This window comes from Gopherus evgoodei, chromosome 6, assembly GCF_007399415.2.
Source record: "Gopherus evgoodei ecotype Sinaloan lineage chromosome 6, rGopEvg1_v1.p, whole genome shotgun sequence".
NCBI classification, from domain to species: Eukaryota; Metazoa; Chordata; order Testudines; family Testudinidae; genus Gopherus; species Gopherus evgoodei.
The window spans coordinates 85,233,083-85,257,387 of NC_044327.1; the positions used below are offsets into that span (position 1 = coordinate 85,233,083).

Below are 24,305 nucleotides of genomic sequence, written 5' to 3' on the forward strand. Positions count from 1 at the left end.
CTCCAAAGAAAATCAGAAGTTAAAGTTTAAGAAGACTGTGAATCTCTCATTACTAAACTTCTGTGAAGGAAGAGCAATTTACTGAGGAAACAGATGCAGTCAGCAACAAGTGTAAGCATTTTGAACACTTAAGAGGGATAACATTTTAAACATAATTTACAAAACATATTTTAACGCTAACATATTTTTTTTGTATTTGTATAAAACACTGTTTTCAAGCAATTATGTATGAGCAAATGTGATATGCCTTGTATACCTGATATATAAATCAGGCGATCAACTCAAGTGTTTCTGATTATTTTTTATATAAACAGGAGTCGGCAACCTTTCAGAAATGGTGTGCCGAGTTTTCATTTATTCACTCTGATTTAAAGCTTTGCGTATCAGTAATAATTCTAATGTTTTAGGTCTCTTTCTATAAATCTATTATATATAACTAAACTATTGTTGTATGTAAAGTAAATAATGTCTTTAAAATGTTTAAGAAGCTTCATTTAAAATTAAATTAAAATTCAGAGCCCCCCAGGTCCAGGCCCCAGGCAGTGCGAGTGCCACTGAAAATCAGCTCACGTGCCACCTTTGGTACGCATGCCATAGGTTGCCAACCCTGATATAAAATGTCTCATTCAATTCACAAATGAATTGAAAGATATAAATACCATTCATGAAAAACTTTGCATTATGTCTTATAAACACCATTGCTGTCAGGGGAGACAATCACAAAGCAATTTTAAAACAGAGATAAAACACAAAATAAGCCCTAATCACAAACTCAGATTCCTCAAGGAAGAAAACTTACCACTATGCCTATGACAACATCCCCTTTCTTCTTGTCTCTTAAGCTTTCTTTATTTTCACAGACACAAAGAAGATAGTTATCGGAGACATCAGCTGTTAATTCTTCAACATCTACAGGATCATCTAGCTTTAGCAAGGGGTTCACATTTGATAAATATTAAAAAAAAACAACAAATAGTTCAGAGAGATAAAACCAGCGATGGTTGCTGAAAACAATTTTCTTTCTGGAATAAACATGAGAACATTCCATATACCTAAAAAAACCACCAACTTGACAGAGGACATAAAACTCCTTCCTACATAAAACTGACTCAGGTGGTATGATACTGTCAATTTCAAATCCCTAACAGCACCAAAACCAAAAAAGTCAGTGGTGGCCTTAGGCCCATGCCCACTGACAGAGCCCCACAGCATATGCATACATATCATCATCATTTCAACAAAACACCACTCTTTATACTACGTCTGCAGTCTTCCATTCAAACAATAGCAGGCTGTTGCAGATACTAAATTCCCTACGTCTTTGTGCTATCCCTGCTCAGTAAGTAGTACTTTGACCAAGTAGCCTACTAGCCAGCTTGTAAAACTTGTGCAACTGACAATAAAAAGAGCAAAATTTGGTGATGAGCATCACAGGCCAGGAAGCTAGGACCTGATGTAGTAGCAACAGTTTGCAATGGAGACCACTAGTGTCCTAGCAGTAGCAGTGGAGAGCAAAAGATCACCTGCATTTATTTATTCCATTCAAACCATGCAAGGTTTCAGTCATTCATTGTTGTTCCTCACTCCACTGGCTTTTACCTGAGCCTTCCAACACATTTCGAGAGTAACTAGAGTCACACTGGTGTCGCTGGCAAAAAAAAACAAAAAACCAACCACCAACAATAGTATTATAATGCCCTTGCTCCATTAAACAATTGCACAGCAAGTTGCTTCCCTGATTTGTGGGTTTTAACTTCTAGTACCCCTTTCCCTAACTATAGTTTTAGGATGACCAAATCAAAAGAAATAAATAGAAGATGTGTTTTCTTTTGTCTCTCGTCTCCCTCCTGGCACACAGGACCTCACAAAGAGGGCAAATGTACCAAACCTGAAGAGTGGTTTTATAAAGCTAGCAGTAAGTAGATAGGAGAATGAATGGTTTAGTCACAAGAAGAGGGAAGTGGATGAGAACACATCTTACATTGTACAGGGCTAGCTCATCCTAATTTAGTGAGCTCAAGTCAAGGCAATGTTCTTCTTTAGCATTAAGTACCTAATAACTACTTAGTGTGAAAATTTTAAAAGAACCTGTGGGTGCTGTATGGGGATGGTGACAAAAGCCAAAGAAATGGACAAAGTAAAAGGTAGAAAGAAATAGCTCTGCTAGTCAAAAGCCATTTTTAATTCATTTTGATAGCCTATTTCAGTTACAAGAATTAAGACAGGCTCCCAGATTTTTCATAGCCCATTGGCTTTAGATTCAGGCTCACCTCATTTTGTATGAAACACTGTTATCATCAGTGTCAATAGTACTTCTCCCCTCTTTCATTATTAGGCCATAGGACCCACTTGTGTTTGTTTTAACTGTATCCACCTCTAAACATAATTAAATCCAGGTGCTGACTCCAGACTCTTAATCCTTCCTCCTTTCATTAAGAATTACTAATGCTATACCTACCAACTGGTCAAAAAGCTGGTCATGACATCACCAAAGGCACAGCATAAACCCTAGCAGTCCATTTTCTCATTTGAAAAAACACAAGAATTGTGGAGACGATGTAATCTCTGCTATATTGCAACACACTTAAAAACCAGAGAGATTTCATTCTTCATGAAATCTGGATGAAGTCCACAGCCTAAAATTTGGATCTTCTTTTAAGTATCATTAGCCTTGTCTTAACAGCACAGCAAACTGTTCAGAAACCTTATTTGCTGCTGCCATAGATTTCCTTTTATATTAAGTGTTGGCCACTAAATATGCACCTGTATAAGGGATTTACAATTTGACTTTTTTATTTTTATTTTGTCATATAAGTAATTCCCCCGGGCTATGCAAACAGAAAATTTTGCTCTCGTGTTTATTGCATACCCAAAAATATTCAAGATTAAGATGAGGAAGCCCTTGATTCTTGAAGTCTCATTTCTAGCAACAAAATTCCTGATGCTGATTTCCAGAGGTGCTTTTTTTTTTTTTTTTAAACTAAATGGAACTGGATGCACTGCCATTTCCAAAAAGTGCTCCAATAATGCAATCTCACAACAGACTCCAATGCTATTGAAAAACATCTGAAACGCACAAATATTGACAGTTTTAACATTTCACCATCCTCTATTTCCCAGTCCTACTGAATACATTTCTGCTGTAAATACAGAAGTGACAACAGGTGCAATACAGCCAGAATATTCCCAGTGCAGAGGAAAAAAAAACAGTCAGCACTTCCCACCCACCCCTATTACTTAACAGGAACATGCTCTCTTATACCGAAGGACTATGGAAAGAAATCTCAAACACACACAACTCGTACTGAACATTGCATAACACAGAGCACAATGAAGGTTAGTATAAAAGCAAAATAATTAACACATCAAAAAGGATATCTTCTCCAATAAGTGTAGATTTGGTATAGAGAGCAGTCAGTTTTCGAGTAAATAAAGAGCTTTTATTTTCTCCAGCAGCCTTCAGTGCTGCAGTTTCCATTTGTTTTACAACTCCCACCTATAATATATACAAATAGAAAATGTTAACTGATGAACAAAAAAAAAGGATAACCAACTTTAAACAACAAAAAAACTTTAATTTAAGAAATCCAAATATTAAACCATAATGTGCTTATGAGGGGAGAAGGGCTAAAACTAGTCCTACTAATTCAGCCCATCAAGTATGACAGAACTGTAGCTTAACTGCAACTTCCTTTCTCCTCTTGCCCTTACTGTCTCACGTTCTATACTGAAACAACTTAGCTTGAGAGGCTGACCACCTGTCACCTGTTGCAACAACAATTCTTTCACTGTAGATAGTAAAGTTCACCAGAACATCAGGCGATGAGAGGTACAAAAAAGACTCACATGGGCATAAAGGGGAAAGGAAGGGAAAGAAGAGAGGAAAAAACAAGGGTTGGGAAGTTAAAAAAAGAGAGGAAAACAGAAAAGGGAGAGAGAGAGATGGAGAAAGTGCTTTCTGTCCTACTTTCTATTACTCACTGACAGGCAGAACTGCTTCCAGAAAAGTCAACTGGACCCTGAAATATTGTGAGATCAACATAACTAAAAATCATAAAAATTCCAAGACATTGCATACAGAAAGCACTGAATGAAAGGGAGTTTCATGTATTTTTCCGGTAAAATATTAAAAGGTTGCATATTTTGTATCTTTCAAAAAAGCGAGACAACATCCATATGACATCAACAAATTCTTTCGGTAAGGAATGAGACTATTTTGGTTTTAACACTATCTAATTAAATCCAGAAATGACCTTATATCCTTTTGCTACAAGTCGCCGTACATGAACAAATAGTCTGTGAGTTGGTATACTGGCTGTCATAAAATTGTGATCCTGATGACAGTAAATGTTTAGTTCCTTTGCTGCAATCTGCAAAGTATGAAAAAAATAGTCAACAATTCAGGCCACTCTTACTTCACATTCCCTGTCTAGCTTCCTTGGTAACTATGATGGAGTTGTATGAATACAAATTTGTCAAAAAGCAATACTGGAAATCAGCTATTAACCAAAGCTATGGCAGTGTGTTGTAGAATGCTAAGCAGAAGAACTGAGGTACATGAAGACTAAGCATGAAGCAAGAGTTCACAGTCTCAGCATCCTAACCAGAACAAAGGACTCCACTCCCACAGGCTTTACTTGTCAACTTATCAGGGTGGATAAAAATCAATTATTCTTTTAAAAAATCAAATTATTTTGATTTAAAACTGGGGTTTTTATTTAAATTAAATACATTTTCTGTTTTAAAATAAACCTATTTAAAATTAAAATTTAAAATACAACAGGCTACATTAAAGACCTAAAATAATTATAATCTATTAAAATAATTTAAATTAAATACAAAAAATAAGAAGCAGTACCTATTTGCTGCTGAAGTTTAAAAGATCATCAAACCACTGAACTGATGAAAGTCACTGGCTAAGCACCTGGAACTAGAGTTAGCTGAAGTGCTAAATAAGTCCAGCAGCATCTTCTGCAGGTGCAGAAGGAATACTTTCTTCATTTTTATTTAACTAGTTCAGTTAAATGATCAGTTCATTTGAAGTCAAAAAACCAATCAGAAGTTGAAAAATGCAGAAAAGCTTGTTTTCTTCTTACAATCATTGAATAAAAAAAGCTAGGTCTGAAAGGATGAGATCTACTAGTCTTGAAAGACATAATCCCCAGAACTCATCAGTTCAATTTACTGAATACAGATAATACTCCCTTTGTTTAATAAATCAGTTAGCTTTAAATGCAAAACATGTTTTGATAAACTCCACTAAACCCTTTTTTAATGTATCCAGTACATTAAGGGAGTTTTATTGAACTAATAAAAAATAATTTTAAAATACTAGTGCACTTTAATTTAATTTTATTTTCTACACAGAGAGCGCTTGACTCAAAACACAACCAAAAAATTAATATAGTAAAGAAATGCATCATTCACAATTTTTTTACATAAAAAAAAATAAAAAAATAGAATCTGAATAAATGTAAGTTAAGTTATATAACTGCTTAAATAAGTATGTGCTGATATAGTGAATCCATTCTGGTTAACAAAAAGGAAGTACCAAATGTAGTTGGCTATAATTAGTTGCAAATCAACCTGTTTAAATGGTTACCAGTCAATGAGAATGAACCTTCTTTACAAAGGTAACTAAAAAGTACAGATGCAAAACAAAGATTAAAGTTGTTAATTTAAATCAAGGTTTCCTGCTTAAAAACATGATTTAAATCAGTGATTGAAACCACTGATTTAAATCAATCCACCCTGCAAGTGATATCTTGAATGAATACCAAGGGCCAAAGAGTTCCCATTGAAGTCCAGTGAAAGAAGGCAGTGTAAGTTATGTTACCTTGATAAGCCTCAATAACTATCTAGCCCTTGAAACTGCACTTACCACAGTAGCATCCAAGCACCCTCACAAGAATAAAATCACAGCAGCTGCTAGAAATATGACATTACACAATGACTCAGACATTCTTCTTTCCAGATGTCAGCCTTGTGTTCTGGACAAGCAGATGGGTGTTAACCAACCTGAATGGGCTTCAGGACAGTAAATTTGCTAGCAAATCGATACACCCAATACCCAGAACAAAGACAACTGGAAAAATGAAGCCTCCAATGGCTAAGCAAAAGTAATTTTCCTTTTGCTCCTAATTATATATGGAGGTAGCTCAGAACAAAGGCTAAATCAGTATTAATGATTTAGAGAGATGACAGAAAGGATGTTTATTGGCCATTTTGTAGTTTGCAGACATGTAAGCCATGTTCCCTTTGAAATTTTTGCCTGTTCATATAGATTACAGTTGGACAGATAAAGCATCAGATACAATTTCATACCCAATTGTGTCAAACATCCCCTATTAATTTCTATATAGCCGTCTATTAATGAGGGTAGTCACTATTTGCACAAATAAATGCAGTTGGGCACTTGGATATTGCATTTTTCAGAAGAAATCATCAGGTTAATGTCAAGCTAAATATTTTTATTCTGATCACTTAGTTCTATGCCATAATACAGTGCACCCTTAATTTCTTCAGTTTAACTTTGATAAACAAGGTAATGTTATTGTAGTATTTAATATTTGCTAATCTGTCAATACTTCAAACAGGGAATACCGTAAATATTGATGTACCTTTTATATGGTACAAAGACAATTTGTAATGGACACCTTTAGATTTAAGGAGGTTAGATCTTTTGTATCTTGATTACAAGTGTTAGAAAACGTTTTTTAAACTGAGGTTATCAATGAGAGTGGCCCTCCACACAATGTAAACAAGTAATATAAGATAAGCAGCAGTAAGTGCTCGTGGTAAAAGTTACTTACCTCTGCATCTTCTCCAAAGAATCTATACTTATATCCACATTCCACGCACAAAATAGCATCTTTATACTGTTCTTTCATTTCTATGAACTGGAGTTCTAGTGGAGTGTATACGCTTTTGGTTTTTTTACTAAGGGGGTTTGTATTAGAAATATTTTGAGAGCCTTCAAAACTCTTACATGATGCTGAAAATTGATTAAGACTAAAGGATGACTGTTCCTGTGAACAAAAAAGAGGTATTATAATAATTATGGAGGAACATTTAATTACTGAATACTTAGATTACACTTTTAAAAACATACAGTTCCAGCATCCAGAACTGGCTGTCATACAACTGTGCTGAATATATTGAAGCATTATTTCAGGTTAGAATAACAATTCTGTACCTACTGTCAGCTAGTGCAATACATATGCATAAACAGTAGCCCAATAAACTGAGAATGGAGATCATGAAAGGAAAACAAGCGATAGAAAGGGAATAAAGAAAAGTTCTGTGACTGATCATATGACTGCACACACTCAATCCCACTCCAAACAATCACCTTCCAAGAGGTCTTCAATTGGCCTCTCCTTCCATCAGTTGTCCATGTAATCAAAATATAAGGGTGAAATCTTATCAAATTTGGTATCTTTCCTTCAACCAAAAATGCAAGTTAACTGATCTAACTGGGAAAAATATGTATGGAAGATAATATAGAAGTGCTGAGAGTAAAGCTCTCCTCTGCTGAACAATAACCAGCCAATCCATGAAAGTAGCACATCAAACAAGCCATTATGTGCCTTGGCCTCTAAGTCACCAATCCCACTATCTGATCCAGGCGAGAGATTCTTGTGCCCACATGGAAATCAACGAGGCACCAGGCTGATACAAGATTCTCCTACTTCAATCAGATTGCAGGATCAGGGTACAAATACTTAGCAAGTACTCCTATTACAGCCTGTTTTGAGAACATAGGGACACTATATTCAACTATTTGGTTACTGCACAGATATCATTCTGAAGTTTTTTCAATATAAGCCTATCTTCCCCACTGAGGAACGTTATAGAATATTATAACAACCTTGAATCCCGCTGGAATACATTACATTCCAGTAATAACTTTGTACTAGTTTCTATGTGAGAAAATTATGAGAATCCTTATTATAACACCTGAACTGAACAAGAACTCAGTTGGAAGTCACATTGGAAAGCATGTGTATGTGAATGCGAATAATCTCACTAACATCCAAAGTACAGGCTGTTACCACCATTTTCTATATTCTAATCTTTAAACATTTCTTATTTAAAACAAATTTCATTAAAACTTCAGAGTGGTAACCATGTTAGTCTGTATCAGCAAAAAGAACTAAATTTGAAAGTCTCTAAGGTGCCACAAGTCCTCCTCATTCTGTTTATTAAAACTTCAGTTGCACTGTTTAAGAATGTCACTGAAGACTATCAAGAGCTGTTTTGCTTACTGTGTTAAGAGTTCAGTAAAATGCTAGAATATGAATGTCAGATTCTATCATTGGTACGGTACTGCATAATTTCATGTTGCATTCTGCCTCACTGAACTTAAGAAAAACACAATAACAAAGCCTGTATTTTAAACATAAAAAGGATTCCAAACTGCACTATAATTCAATGATCCCTGGAACAGAAGCACTGCATACCTTCTCACTGACCTGAGAACCTGTGTCCTGAGAATGAAGAGCACTATTCATTTCCAGGGTTGTTTCCACAAAAGTCGGACATTTTTCCAAGTGCACAGATTGACTCCCTTGTAAAGTATCCACCTGGACTCTGTTACATGGGTGCTTTGAATCACTGCAGAATTCTCTCAGTTTGTTTAATGTTTTCACACATACGCAGGGCCTGGCACATTTCTTAGGCTCTTCTTCATTAGTAAAAATACACAAGAAAAATGTATTAGCAAATTACCTTGCAATTACGATTTCAATGAGAATGACATCAAAGATGAGAAAGACAAAATAGATAATATCTTTTATGGGACCAACTTCTGTTGGTGGAAGATACAAGCTTTTGACCTACACAGAGCTCTACTGCAGGTCTGGGGAAGGATGCGTAGTGTCTGTGCTAAATATAAATTGGGACAGGTGGTTAAGCAAAAGGAGTAACTCATGTTGGAGGAAGTCACTTCAAATGAAGTGGACAACTGGGAGTAGATTGTTCTGTGTAAAGGGTCTGGAGCGAGCAACTAAAGGGTACCAGGCAGAGTGCTGCATTACAAAAGAAGGCACTCAGTACAGTAACTCCTCACTTAACGTTGTAGTTATGTTCCTGAAAAATGCGAATGTAAGCGAAATGATGTTAAGCAAATCCAATTTCCCCACAAGAATGAATGTAAATCAGGGGGTTAGGTTCCAGGGAAATTTTTTTCACCAAACAAAAGACTATATTATATATACACTCACACACAGTATAAGTTTTAAATAAACAATTTAATACTGATACACAGTCGTGATGATTGTGAAACTTGGTTGAGGTGGGAGTCAGAGAGTGGGATATTTCCCTTACTGTTAAATGATGAACTAGCAATTGGCTGAGCCCTCAAAGGTTAACTCTCTCTCTACACAAGGCAGCAGGAATCAAGGGAGATATGCGCATTTCCCTTAAGTACAGGGCTTGAGACCACAGCTGCTGCAAACTCCCTCTGGCCATGTCTACATCTAAGGCCATGTCTACATCTAAAATTTTGCAGCGCTGGTTGTTACAGCTGTATTAGTACAGCTGTATAGGGCCAGCGCTGCAGAGTGGCCACACTTACAGCAACCAGCGCTGCAAGTGGTGTTAGATGTGGCCACACTGCAGCGCTGTTGGGCGGCTTCAAGGGGGGTTCCGGGAACGCGAGAGCAAACCGGGAAAGGAGACCAGCTTCGCCGCGGTTTGCTCTCGCGTTCCCGGAGCCACCCAGCAAACCGCAGGGAAGGAGACCTGCTTGCTCGGGGTTCCGGCAACGAGAGAGCAAACCGGGAAAGGAGACCAGCTTCGCCGCGGTTTGCTCTCGCGTTCCCCGAACCACCCTGCAAACCGCAGGGAAGGAGACCTGCTTGCTCGGGGTACCTGGAACGAGAGAGCAAACCGGGAAAGGAGACCAGCTTGATTACCAGAGGCTTCCTCCTTCCACGGAGGTCAAGAAAAGCGCTGGTAAGTGTCTACATTGGATTACCAGCGCTGGATCACCAGCGCTGGATCCTCTACACCCGAGACAAAACGGGAGTACGGCCAGCGCTGCAAACAGGGAGTTGCAGCGCTGGTGGTGCCCTGCAGATGTGTACACCTTCAAAGTTGCAGCGCTGTAACTCCCTCACCAGCGCTGCAACTTTCTGATGTAGACAAGCCCTCTGTCTTGAGCCCTGGTGTGTTTCCCCTGCTCTATGGAAGATGGGGTAAGCAGGGTGCAGGAGCAGGAGGGAGGGGGGACACCCTGACATTAGCCCCCCCCTTCACTCCCCCCCCCCGCACAGCAAGAAGGAGTATAAGGGAGCAGGTCCAAGGCAGAAGGCAGGAGCAGCACATGGCAGTTGGGGGAGGTACACAGCTGAACTGCAGGCAGCTGCTGCACAGGGAACTTTGGGGAATGGTGAGCTGAGAGAGGGGGCTGCGGGTTCACCCGGGTTCCAAGCCCCCACCAGCTAGCTGCAACTGGCTGCTCTTCCTGCAAGCAGTAGACAAAGCAGGAGGCTGCCAAACGTTAGAAGGGAGCATTACACAACTTTAAACAAGCATGTTTCCTAACTGATCAGCAATGTAACAACGAAACAACGTTAACCGGGACAACTTTAAGTGAGGAGTTACCGTATCTTACCCAACCTCATGAATATTTATGCTAGATTAATCTAAATAACTAGAATAATAAAATAGAGTAACTATTTGTGTAATTGTAGTAAAGATTACATTCACATTAACACTAAATCATAATCAGTCTAAAACAACTAGTATTTACACAGCTACATAAAGAACCAGGGTCAACTTAAAAATCTCACTTTGACTATTTTTAATCTACTCTTGCTACAATTAACACCTACCTGAGGGCTGGACTACACTAAAAGCTTACATAGATATAGTTACGTCTTTCAGGGGTGTAAAAATAATCAATACTCGTGAGAGATGTAGCTATGCCAAACTACCCCCAGTGTGGACAGCTGTAGGTCAGTGGAAGAAGTCTTCCATCAACGTAGTTATTTGCCTCTCTGGAAGGTGGATTAACTACAGTGACAGGAGAATCCCTCCTGCAGCTATAGTGAGTATCTACAATGAAGTGCTACAGTGGCACAGCTACATTTGTGCCACTGTAGCATTTTAAGTGCAGAAATAGCCTTAGTGCTGCTGTAGCACATCAGCGCAGGTAATCCACCTCCCTGAGAGGCTGTAGCTAGGTCAACAGAAGAATTTTTCCACTGACCTAGCGCTGTCTATGACAGAGATTGGGCTGGCTTAACTACATCACACAGGAATGTGGCTTTTTCACACCCCTGAATGATGTAGCTGGGTCAATTTAACTTTTTAGTGTCAACCACGCCTTAGATAATGTCTTGAAAGACATTAGAGGTGAAACAATGTCCAGTCTGTTTACTTTGTGAATGCAACAGAACTTTGTGTATAATCAGCTTCACTATTTCCCCTGTACAATCCGTGAGGTCCAGGTCCACAAAGAGACTAACATTGAGGCATCTAGAAAATCTGTGGAACAACAAAGAGATCACAAGGTGCCTAGCCTTCCTATACAATGAATAGGGAGAGATAGGCATCTAAGAAAGAGATCCACAAAAGCCAACATTCTAGGTGGGGAGCCACTAAGGGAGATGTCATAGAAAGGGGGGTGTCCAGGCTGCCAGGAGACAACAGTCTTTGGAGCCGAGGGACCGGATCTCCCACCTCTCACATGAATGTCCTAACCACAAGGCTACAGAACCATTCTCAGTCACACACTCTGGCCTAATGACTAATCATTTATCGAAAGAGAAACAGATGCAACAGGAAAGACTGAAGAATACTCTGATGGGAGTCTCCTATAGCACAGCAGTTAGGGAATCCACCTGAGAGGTAGGAGATGCCTGTTCAAATCCTTTCTCCCCATCAGGCAGAGGAAGGAACTGTATCTGAACGCTTTAACCACTGGGCTAAGTTATATGCAGAGATGAAAGTAAGCCAGTACGGTGTACCGTCAAGAGCCAGTACACTGTGCTGGACCACGGCTTCCCCAGGCTGGTGATTTAAAGGGCCAGGGGCTCTGGCTGCTGTGGGGAGCCCCGCAGCCTTTAAAACGCTGCTTGAGACTCGCTGCTGGAGCCCCAGGGTAGTGGCGGCAGGGCTCCATCGGTGATATAAAGGGCCCAGAGCACTGCTGCAGTTGCAGTGGCTGGAGCCCTTGGGCCAACAGAATTAAAGGTCCCACCTCTTCCAGTTGAGGCCACACCCCCTGCTCAGGACTCCAGCGTACTAGTAAGTCCTTTAAGTTACTTTCACCCTTGGTTATATGGGACGCTCCTCTTCCATCTGGATTTTTGAATGGGGCCCACTCCAGTACACATACTCAGAGCACACCTGCTGGACCATGCTCTGCAGGAATATCTAGCTTCCCCTGGTATGAGAATCACATTGTCTAGAGGGGGAAGCAGTGCACAAGCCCACAAGCAGAAATGTAGGCATCTAGGGAACGTTTACAGCAAAAATGTAGGCACCGATTGGGTTTAAGCAGCTACAGGATTAGGTGGCAGCTGAGTGGGGGTTCTCTGGATTGTAAAAGTGCCTAAATCTAGGGTTTAGGTGCCTAAATACCTTTTTGGATCTGGGCCTTAGCTTTCCCTGTTTGTGTCTCTCTCACACAGAAGGCAAAAAAAAATGCTTTTATTTTATTTTTAATAGAGCAAAGTAATTGCAAAGCTACAAAATCAGTAGGTAATCAAACAGCTGATTGGCGCAGCAAGCCTGGGAGGGAGAAGCAGGGCTCTGGCACAATCCTGGGAGGAGGAGGAGTGGAGGTGAGCTGGGGCAGGAGGGGCCCTGGGGAGGGCCGCAGCAAGTAACGGGCGGGCGCAGAGGAACCGTTTGCCGTAAACAAATTCGGATATAACAAGGTAAAGCAGCCCCATCCCCAGGAGCACTGCTTTACTGCATTGTAGCTGAAATCGCGTTATATTGGACCGCATTATGTCGGGGCAGAGGTATACTTTCAAGCACTATAGAAGTGCTGATTCACATCAAAACAATCCCTTTCTATTCTGAAAATGATTCTTTCCTCAAAATCTTTAATGGCGTTAATGAACCTTTTTATTCACTGCCTTGTTTTTCTACCAACATTAATTTGTTAAGTTAAATGCTTGGTGTAGAAACAGAGCACAACTTTTTTCTTAAATTAGTTTCAACATAATTAGCAGCTATGATTTCTCAACAACTAATGGCACTTTAAAATATATACATAGAATTCAAAAGCCAGTTCCTAAACTATATGACAATGTAATTTTAACTTTTGACAATTAGTAACTTTTATTCAGTTTCAGTGCCTGCAAGTTTTTGTTTACAATGAACTCACCAACATCAAGAATCTTCACTGCATCATGGCCTTCCTTTCTATTAGTTTGTACTGGTTTTATCCTCTTTTTACTAGGTTCATTGTTTTCAACAGCTCTTCTCTTATTTCTGCCAGACTTAGAAGTCTAAAACATTAATTTTTTAAAAGTTAGTTTATTTTCTTTTCTCGTCACATGCTGGAAGAGTGAAAAATAGACAAAGAACAAACTTTATCTCTGCACAATAAAGTATAAGCACCACTTTAATTTTCTATATAACACTTAAAATTCTTTGCTATTTTAAGTAACTGTATATTTATCTATACAATGGTTTTTATAATTGGCTAGATTTCTTCAAAACAGATACAAAAATTAGTTATTCTTGGGGGAATTCTGTGCCACTGCACGTGCACATAATTAATGAGCTGCACATAATTTTAATATTTTGCACAGAAAAAAGCTTGCCAGAAAGTTGCTGCAGTTCTGTTTTTTGCCCACCAGAGGGTACTGTGGTGCTAGAACAGAGCAGCAGCTCCTGGCCAGCTATGGAAGAGAAAAAACCTGCCTTCTCCACAGTGCCTGTCGCGTCGGGTCAGGTCAGGTGACAGGAGCTAGGGGGTCACAGAGGGGTTCATACAGGCTTGTGGGGAAAGACAGATTGGGGCAGGGGATGAATGGGAGTAGAGGTACAGAGCCACAGGGAGGAGGGAGGTGCAGGGCCACATGGGAGAAGGGGGATGGCTGAGTGAGATCACAGAGACACACAGGAACAGGGGAGGGAGTGCAGGCCCACATGGGGATAGGGGAGTGGGTGTCTGAATGGGACACATGTGAACAGGGGGTACAAGGACACATGGGGTGGGAGGGGCATAGGTGTCTGAGTAGGGGTGGAAGGGCACATGAGAACAGGAGCAGATGTACCTGACTGAACAGGAAAGGCTAAGGGTCAGCTAGGGTCTACAGGGGGGAAACTCCCTAACAATCCCTTCCTGCCCCCTCTCCCAAAAAAACCTGTTCCAGTTTTCCTACCCACACCCAACAACCCTCCAAGTTCACTCCAAGGCTCCTTCCCAGCAATTACTTCCCTTTCCCTCAGCTCCTCCGAGGCTCCTGACTCCCCCAAGCTTTTGCACTGCTTCTGCACAGTGCCGGAAATACGGTTCTGTATTGTAGTTTAAATGAATTATTACTCAGAATTCTGTATTAATGTGCGTAGTAAGGAATCTATTTGTTAAAAAATATTTCCTGAATCTTGTTTGTTGTCTTTATTGTTACACACATACTTGCTGACAGGTATGAAATAATGACCAAAAGTAATTGAAACTGGTGTGATTATACTGTGTTATTTCAACAAATAAAATACGAAGAATTTGGAAGTATTGGGAACATGATTTTTAAATTTTGTTGCAGAAATTTTAATTTTTTGGCACAGAATTCCTCAAGGAGTAACTAGCGTACTCTACAGACAGTAGACAGAAGAAGGAATTATTGCAACATAGGTCCAGTCTCCAGGTCACTGGCTTGACTACATCTATATGCTGGACAAAATCCTTATCCCAACAGAATAACTGGTGCAACATCCTTTGACTTTAATGGGACTAGGTTCTGACCCTTTGTGACCAACATTACCATTAGATAACTTTTCACTGCCCTACCTGAAATGACTTGGGCCTTTACCCTGCAATAGCTCTGCACAGACATGCTCAGGCTTACAGGGAGCTCACTGGAGACTGAGGCCTTGGTGGCCTAAATTATAGTGCCATAGGTGATCTTTACCTTTTTATCTGCTTGTGAAGTGTTAAGTCCTTGATCCCCTCAAAGCTCACAGTAAATAGACATCCACATTATGAACCTCTGCACAAGTGGTATGTTTATTTGCTCTTTGGCAGAAAGGACAAGAATTAATAGTGCATGTAAATTGAACAGGATTGAAGGATATTGGTTGGGTAATGTTGCATCTGCCGTCAGGAAAGAGAAGATTTCAGTTACCAGGATTATCCATCCAGCATCTTCCATCCATAACTAATCCACTTACAAAATTATCTTTTCTGTATCCATAGCACTTTGTACGTACAAAGAGTGATGAATACATTTCTATGTTAATTTATCAAAAAGGATTTTAACTATTTGTTGCTACTTATACCAATGAGATTTTTCCTATGTGCTCATACTAATATGTGTTTCAAATATGAGTAATTTTTTTTTTTTGTTGGTGGAGACTTGACTTTGAGAACTTGCCTAATATAGGAAGACAGATCTGAAACTTTTAAAAGGCTTACTATCATGGTCTATTTTAGTATGATTTTCTGGGGTTTTTTCCTTTAAAAAGTATTTTTGACTGCTGATTCTTAAATGATGTAATTAGACAAAATGATTATCTTTAACTTTCTATGGTCAGTAAATTGATCAGAATATAACATTTTCATCCATAAAATATTCTGACTGAAAGATTTCAAGTGTATTTCGGTTTCAGTTATTTCTTCATATTTGACTATTTCTTGTAATATACATGACGCATACTGTCATTCTACAGTTCCAGATATGTATAAAAGCATGTATGAGGGTCTCTTCTGCCACTTCTAACAGTAGTAACATTTTACATGACAGTCTAAAACAGATGTTTTTGTATGTCACTGAGGCCTGGTCTACACTACGCATTTAAACCGATTTTAGCAGCGTTAAACCAATTTAACGCCGCACCCGTCCACACTACGAGGCCCTTTACATCGATATAAAGGGCTCTTTACATCGGTTTCTGTACTCCTCCCCGATGAGAGGAGTAGCGCTAAAATCGGTATTACCATATCGGATTAGGGTTAGTGTGGCCGCAAATCGATGGTATTGGCCTCCAGGCGGTATCCCACAGTGCACCACCGTGACCGCTCTGGACAGCAATCTGAACTCAGATGCACTGGCCAGGTATATAGGAAAAGCCAGGGGAACTTTTGAATTTCATTTCCTGTTTGGCCAGCGTGGAGCTCTGATTAGCACAGGTGACCACACAGAGCTCATCAGCACAGGTAGCAATGCAGTCTTCTGAGAACAGAAAAAGAGCTCCAGCATGGACTTCACGGGAGGTACTGGATCTGATCGCTGTATGGGGAGAGGATTCAGTGCTAACAGAACTCCGTTCCAAAAGACGAAATGAAAAAATATTTGAAAAAATTTCCAAGGCTATGATGGGAAAAGGCCACACCAGGAACTCAGTGCAGTGCAGAGTGAAAGTGAAGGAGCTCAGACAAGCCTACCAGAAACCCAAAGAAGCAAACGGAAGGTCCGGGTCAGGGCCGAAAACATGCCGCTTCTACGCTGAGCTGCATGCAATTTTAGGGGGCTGCGCCACCACTACCCCACCCCGTCCGTGGATTCCAAGGTGGGGGTTGTAATCTCAACCATGGCTGAGGATTCTGCAGACGGGGAAGATGAGAAGGAGGAGGAAGAGGACGACGACCTTGCAACGAGCACACAGCACTCCGTTAGCCCCAACAGCCAGGAGCTTTTTGAGACCCAGACGGAATAACCCTCCCAGCCATCCCAAGCCACTAGCCCAGACAGTGAAGCCATGGAAGTGACCTCTGGTGAGCGTACCTTTGTAAATATAAAACATGGTTTAAAAGCAAGCGTTTTTTAATGATTGATTTGCCATGAGGGCTTGGGATGTATTCGCGGCCAGTAAAGTTACTGGAAAAGTCTGTTAACATGCCTGGGGATGAAGCGGAAATCCTCCACGGACATCTCCATGAAGCGCTCCTGGAGGTACTCCAAAAGCCTTTGCAGAAGGTTTCTGGGCAAGGAAGACTTGTTCCATCCACGATGGTAGGACACTTTACCACGCCATGCATGTAGCAAGTAATCGGGCATCACTGCATGACAAAGCATAGCTGCGTATGGTCCCGGTGATTGCTGGCATTCAAGAAACATCCATTCTTTATCTCGCTCTGTTATCCTCAGCATACTGATATCGTTCATGGTAACCTGGTTGAAATTCAGGAATTTAATTAAGGGGACAGAGATGGCCATTTTCCTACTGGGCTGTTGCTTAAAAGAAATCCTTCCTTGCACGGAACCAAGCGGGGGGAGGGGAGGAAGGATAGCGCTGAGCTTTTTTTCCTTTGGCTAGCAGGAATGTTCCCAGCTACCGGCCACGCGGAGGGGGGGATGATTAGCAGTGATCTTCCATGATACCAGCCACGCGGTGGGGGGAGGGGTAAAGCAATCATCCTAGAGAATTGGAAGCAGGGTTGGCTTCTGCTGCTGCATGTTAACAGGAAAGAAGCATCAGAGGGCACTGTGTATATGAAGGCTGGAGAAACCGAAAGACAATGGCTTACCACGGCCGCATGCAAGCTGAATTCTGATGCCCGGACCTGCGTCTGTGAGATCTGTAACACCAGAGCCGCAGGCACTCAATATTAAATTGAAAAATGCAACCTTGTAGTGAAATCACATGTGCTATGTAAGGTGAATAGTGTTGTTCATTGTGAAAGAGTATAACCACTGTTCTGTAAAATGTATCTTTTTAAATACTTCTCTCCCTTTTTTCCCTCCCTCATGCAGCTGCACATTTTTCAAGTCTCCCTACTCCATCCCAAAGGCTATCTCAGATAAGGCGGAGGAAAAAGAAGACGCGAGACGAAATGTTCTCGGAAATCATGGAAGTAACCCGCAATGAAAGAGCTCATCTGAATGAGTGGAGGGACGTGGTAGCAAAGTACAGGAAAGATGCCAGTGAACGTGAGGATAGGAGGGACGAACGTGAGGATAGGAGGCGGCAGGAAGATCAGAGGTGTAGGCAGGAAGATCAGCGGTGGCGGGATGCAATGCTGGAGCTGCTGCATGATCAAACTGATATCCTCCGACGTCTGGTGGAGCTTCAGGAAGAGCAGCGGGGTCACAGAGTGCCGCTGCAGCCCCTGTGTAACCACCCTCACCACTCACCATGTTCCATATCTTCCTCACCCAGACATGTAAGAACGCGTGGGGGAAGGCTTCGTGCACCCGCCCACTCCACCCCCGTGGATAGTCCAACCAAAAGGCTGTCATTACTTTGAAATGTGTTTAATGGCCTTTTCCTTCCCTTCTATCCTCCTCCCAAACCACACCTGGGATACCTTGTCAGTTCTCTGCCTCTTTTTATAATTACTTTTTAATAATGAATACATGATTTTTAAACGATAGTGACTTTATTCCTTAGGAAAGCTGTAATCGAAGGGGGAGGGTGGGTTGCTTACAGGGAAGGAGTCAATAAAGGGGGGGTTTCATGAAGGGGAAACAAACACAGCAGTCACACTGTACCCTGACCCGTGATGAAACTCATTTTCAAAGCTTCTCTGATGCGCACCACTTCCTGATGTGCTCTTCTAATCGCCCTGGTGTCTGGCTGCGCGTAATCAGCAGCCAGCTGATTTGCCTCAGCCTCCCACCCCGCCATAAAGGTCTCCCCCTTACTCTCACAGAGATTGTGGAGCACACAGCAAGCAGCAATAACAAAGGGGACATTGGTTTGGGTGAGGTCTGAGCGAGTCAGTAATGTGCACCACCGTGCCTTTAAACGGCCAAATGCACATTCTACCACCATCCTGTACTTGCTCAGCCTGTAGTTGAACAGGTCCTGACCACTGTCCAGGCTGCCTGTGTATGGCTTCATGAGCCATGGCATCAAGGGGTAGACTGAGTCACCCAGGATAACTATAGGCATTTCAATATCCGCAACTGTTATTTTCTGCTCTGGGAAGTAATTCCCTTGCTGCAGCAGTTTAAACAGAGCAGTGCTTCTGAAGATGCGAGCATCATGAACCCTTCCTGGCCATCCCACGTGGATGTTGGTGAAACGTCCCTTGTGATCCACCAGTGCTTGCAGCACCATTGAAAAGTATCCCTTGCGGTTTATGTACTGGGTGCCCTGGTGCTCCGGTGCCAAGATAGGGATATGGGTTCCATCTATCACCCCACCACATGTAGGGAATCCCATTGCAGCAAAGCCATCCACTATGACCTGCACGTTTCCCAGAGCCACAACCTTTTGTAGCAGCAGCTTAATGATTGCTTTGGCTGCTTGCATCACAGCAGCCCCCACAGTAGATTTGCCCACTCCAAATTGATTCCCGACTGACCGGTAGCTGTTTGGCGTTGCAAGCATCCAGAGGGATATTGCCACTCACTTCTCCACTGTGAGGGCTGCTCTCATCTTGGTATTATGGCGTTTCAAGGCAGGGGAAAGCAAGTCACAAAGTTCCATGAAAGTGCCCTTACGCATGCAAAAGTTTCGCAGCCACTGGGAATAGTCCCAAACCCGCAAAACTATGCTGTCCCACCAGTCTGTGCTTGTTTCCCGGGCCCAAAATCAATGTTCAATGGCCAGAACCTGCCCCATTACCAGCAGGATCTCCAAAGTGCAGGGGCCCGCGGTTTGAGATAATTCTATGTCCATGTCCTCATCACTCTCGTCTCCGCGCTGCCATAGCCGCCGCCTCCTCCTTGCCTGGCTTTGCAGGTCCTGGTTCAGCATAGACTGCACGAGAATGCGTGAGGTGTTTACAACGTCCACGATTGCGGTAATGATCTGAGCAGGGTCCATGCTTGCTGTGCTACGGTGTTTGCACAGTTCACCCAGGAAAAAACGCGCGAAATGGTTGTCTGCTGCTTTCAGGAAGGGAGGGGTGAGGCTGTACCCAGAACCACCCGCGACATTGATTTTTGCCCTATCAGGCACTGGGCTCTCAACCCAGAATTCCAAGGGGTGGGGGAGACTGTGGGAACTATGGGATAGCTACGGGATAGCTACCCACAGTGCAACGCTCCAGAAATCGACGCTAGCCGCGGAACATGGACACACACCATCGAATTAATGTGCTTAGTGTGGCAGCGTGCACTCTACTTCATACAATCTGTTTTACAAAACCAGTTTATGTAAAATCGGAATAATCCCGTAGTGCAGACATACCCTGAGGAAATAAAAACGTAATCTAATCCTGCATCCAGTTCAAGGTCTAATATAAAAAAGTCACTTGCCATGATATCAATGGCTCTCTGAGAGCATTGTCTGTATGGGATGTGCCCTTCACCTCCCTACAGAGCTGAGCTTCTAGAATTTTTCTAAAAAGTATTGCCCAGTGAGGCTGCATGAGCACCATCTTTGGAATTGTTCTAGGCATAAGTTATATCATGGCCATGTGGCCTCAGTTGCCTTACTTCTTCTTGCTACCTTTCAGTCCTACAAGCAAGGAAATCCAAGGAAAGGGGACAGTGGGCTGATAGACAGAATAACACTGTTTCTTCACTGATTAGTTCCACTAGTGGGAATCTAGCAAACAACACAGCTCTAAAATGGGTTGAGGAGATCTAATTAAAAATATTGTAAAACTGCCCTCCCAAAGTAAACATCAGTTCTAGATGTCATATAAAGAGAGTATAGCAATGTAAATGTGTATATAACACAAGATAGCAACCCTGCACTTTTTTATGGTGGAAACATTATGGAGGCATAAATGTTGTCTTAGCCTCAGAGACTGTCAAGGCTATCTGAACTCACTTGGACACCTTAGCTAATGCATGTCTAAATGGGACAGCCTAATCCACTTAAACAGAAGTAGAAATAGCGTTCCCTTTACACAGCCTCCTAAATCCCTTAGAATTCTCTAAATAAAAAGACCTCTACATCAAGAGTAGGGAGATTAGATTTCCCAAGGAGGCATTAACCATAAGGGTAGTGGTCTGAACTTGGATATTATTTTTTATTTAAATTTGGGATGAGAACACAAGACAATTTTGTCTCTTCAAAACAAAGTTAAAGAAGGACCACCTATTAAAACATGCAACTCACTCGCTCTTCTCAGAGATGTAACTCTGATTTTAAAAAATCCTATTTTTAGTGACAAAAAGGCTCAAAAGATGAGTACATCACCATGGCAGCAGCAGATTGACGTTCACTGTAGAATAAGATGTCTGATTGCTAGGAAGCTGATAACCACACCTTTCAAGAATCTTTTGACAGTGTGAGGACTAAAAAGAGTAGAAAAGCTGACTGGCAGATATGTTGAGATAACATTGAAAACACTGACAGATAAGGAAGCTTCAAGACTAAAAAACAATGAAGACTCTAAAATACATTATATGGGCATGGAACACCAACTGCCCACAGAGAAAACTTTTGCCCCAATGAGTAGTGTAAATGTCTTTTCTAAACTGGAGCAGAAATCTCCTAGACTTCTGTGGAGCATGCCACATCATACTCCATGCTGCAAGATAAAGTGTTTCTAGATTAGAAGAGAAGACTTGAGAGAGAAGGTCTGATGATATTGGAAGAAATGAAGGCTCCTGAGAGAGAGACAAATCTGCATACAAATACTGTCAGGCCCATGCTTTATTCCTGCGGGAGCTCTGCATCACTGTGCACATGCAGAAATCATGTCTGCAGCAGATTGTTTTTTTCTCTGCAGAAGATATATTCTGCTGAAGAAGTGCTGCAGTTATGCCTTTTACCCACCAGGAGCTGCTGTCACACCAGAAGAGAGGGCAGTCATAGCAGTCAGCAACCAATAGGGAAGGGGATGTTGCATTCCTCACAGTGCCACATTAGGAGGCACGGGCGGGGGGGGGGGGAGGAATAGAGCAGGGCACACAGGGCTACTGGGGAGTCAGACTGGGGTTCAGAAGGGCTAACGTGAGGGAAAAACTGGGGCAGGGGTACAGGGACACATAGGGATGGGGGGTGGAGGGGCTGAGTGTCTGTATTGTACTTTAAATAAATTATTACTCAAAGTAATGTATTACTATGCCCAATAAGGAATCTATTTGTCAGAAAACATTTTCTGAATCTTCTTTTGCTGTCTGTATTGTTACAGACATCCCTGTGGACAGGTATTTTGAAATAAATGACCAAAACAATTGAAACTGGCATGATTATATTGTGTTATTTTGAAAAATAAAATATGCAGAATTTTGCAGTAATGTGTGCAGAATTTTTAGGCTCAGAAGTCTCCCAAGAGTAATGCTTGAACAACATCAATTTACACTAACTTTCTTTCCAACAACGATAAAGGATCTGCTCTGGTGGTTTCTTAAAATCCTAAACCTCCCTCGCTATTAGTAAAGTTTCACCACCGCAAGTCTCAATTCTCAAGTCTCAATTGTCATTGCCAGTAAGCCACTGACCCCACTCTATCTGGCACTCAGGGCATGGCTACACTGGAGAGTTGCAGCGCTGGTGATGGGATTACAGCGCTGCAACACACTCTGTGTCCACACTTGCAAAGCACGGCCAGCGCTGCAACTCCCTGGTTGCAGCACTGGCTGTACATCTGGTCTGCTTGGGGTGTAGCGATTCTAGCACTGGTGATGCAGCGCTGGTCATCAAGTGTAGCCAGCAAAAGCACTGTTATTGGCCTCCAGGGTATTAGGAGGTATCCCAGAATTCCTGTCCACAACAAACCAGAAGAATGGCTGAACTCTGATCTCCCCGTAGCTGAATGGCTGAACTCCATCTCCCTGTAGCTACTTAGCTAAAAAACAAACACAGCTGCTCTTTGCTCCAGCGAGCAAGCAGAGGCAGGGGAATTGCTTTGGAATGTTCACAGCTGTTGCTTGAGGAGAGAGGGGAGGGGTAGTGTTGAGCAACTGCTTATGTGGTCTAAAGACTATTTAGGAGTGCATAATTTGCATTTAGTGAATAAGAGACAGGTGGGGGAAAGGTCAAAACTTTTAAAATGATTGAAGGTAGGCACTGTGTATCTTCCAGTCCTTAGAACTTGCAAGGCAGGGAGCTGAAAACAGTGTCAGCTCCAAAAATCCACTCTCTCTGTCTCCCCCATGCTCCCTGTCACACACCACCCCACCCCCCTGTTTTGAAAAGCACATTGCAGCCACTTGAACGCTGGGATAGCTGCTCACAATGCACCACTCCCAACAGCGCTGGAAATGCTGCAAATGTGGCCACACTGCAGCGCTGGTAGCTGTCAGTGTGGCCACACTGCAGCGCTTTCCCTACACAGCTGTACAAACACAGCTGTAACTCCCAGCGCTGCACATCTCCAAGTGTAGCCATACACTTGTATGTAGTTGGGTGTCAGGGTCATTCCTGATTTGCCTTCAAGCTGAAAGCAGCCTGCTCTGTCCCTTCACAAGTATAGACAGCTCTGCAGATGTTATTTACAGATACTGAGGCCATGGCTACACTAGAGAATTGCAGCGCTGGTGAGGGGGTTACAGCGCTGCAACTTAGGATGTGGCCACACATGCAAAGCACGGCCAGCGCTGCAACTCCCTGGTTGCAGCGCTGGCTGTACACCCGGTCGAGCCTCGGGTGTAGGGATTCCAGCGCTGGTGATCCAGCGCTGGTCAGCAAGTGTGGACACCCACCAGCGCTTTTATTGACCTCCGGGGTATAAGAAGGTATCCCAGCATACCTTAGAAGCCTCTCTGGTAATCATGCACACTCCACTGCCCTGCGCTCAGCTGACCCCACCTTTAAATGCCCCGGGAATTTTAAAAATCCCCTTCCTGTTTGCTCAGCCAGGTGTGGAGTGCAATCAATCATTCAATCAATCAGCAACCATGCCTCCACGCCCCAGACGAGCCCCAGCATGGAACAGTTCCGAGCTGCAGGACCTCATCAGTGTTTGGGGTGAGGAAGCTATGCAAGGACAGCTGCACTCCAGAAGGAGAAATTAAGATACCTATGGGCAGATATCACAGTCCTTGCTGAGAAGGGGCCGTGAACGGGACGCATTGCAGTACAAGGTCAAAATAAAAGAGCTGAGGAGTGCTTACTGCAAAGCCCGTGAGGGAAATCGCCGCTCAGGAGCTGCCCCCACAACCTGCCGTTTTTACAAGGAGCTGGATGCCATACTTGGGTGTGACCCCACTGCCAATCCGAGGACCACAATGGAGAGTTCAGAGCAGGGAGAAGTGGGGGAGGGTGTAGAGGAAGCCGACAGTGAGGCTACTGGCGTGGAGGGAGACACCCCGGAGTCCCAGGAGGCATGC

General features: G+C 42.4%; 1 protein-coding gene across 2 annotated transcripts in view; it reads right to left on the reverse strand.

The window, feature by feature from the left end:
- MSH3 (mutS homolog 3) overlaps nucleotides 1-24,305 on the reverse strand; it is a 186,983-nt gene that overhangs the window by 157,001 nt on the left and 5,677 nt on the right. Inside the window, exons 2-7 of one of the 2 annotated variants that reach the window (XM_030566366.1) lie at nucleotides 13,346-13,469; nucleotides 8,475-8,686; nucleotides 6,813-7,028; nucleotides 4,254-4,370; nucleotides 3,379-3,496; nucleotides 800-945 (exon numbers count right to left, since the gene is read on the reverse strand). In XM_030566366.1, coding sequence (XP_030422226.1) covers nucleotides 800-945; nucleotides 3,379-3,496; nucleotides 4,254-4,370; nucleotides 6,813-7,028; nucleotides 8,475-8,686; nucleotides 13,346-13,469 — 933 coding nt within the window. Of the gene's footprint in view, nucleotides 1-799; nucleotides 946-3,378; nucleotides 3,497-4,253; nucleotides 4,371-6,812; nucleotides 7,029-8,462; nucleotides 8,687-13,345; nucleotides 13,470-24,305 lie in introns of both variants that reach the window. The other variant, XM_030566365.1, reaches the window with a different exon arrangement.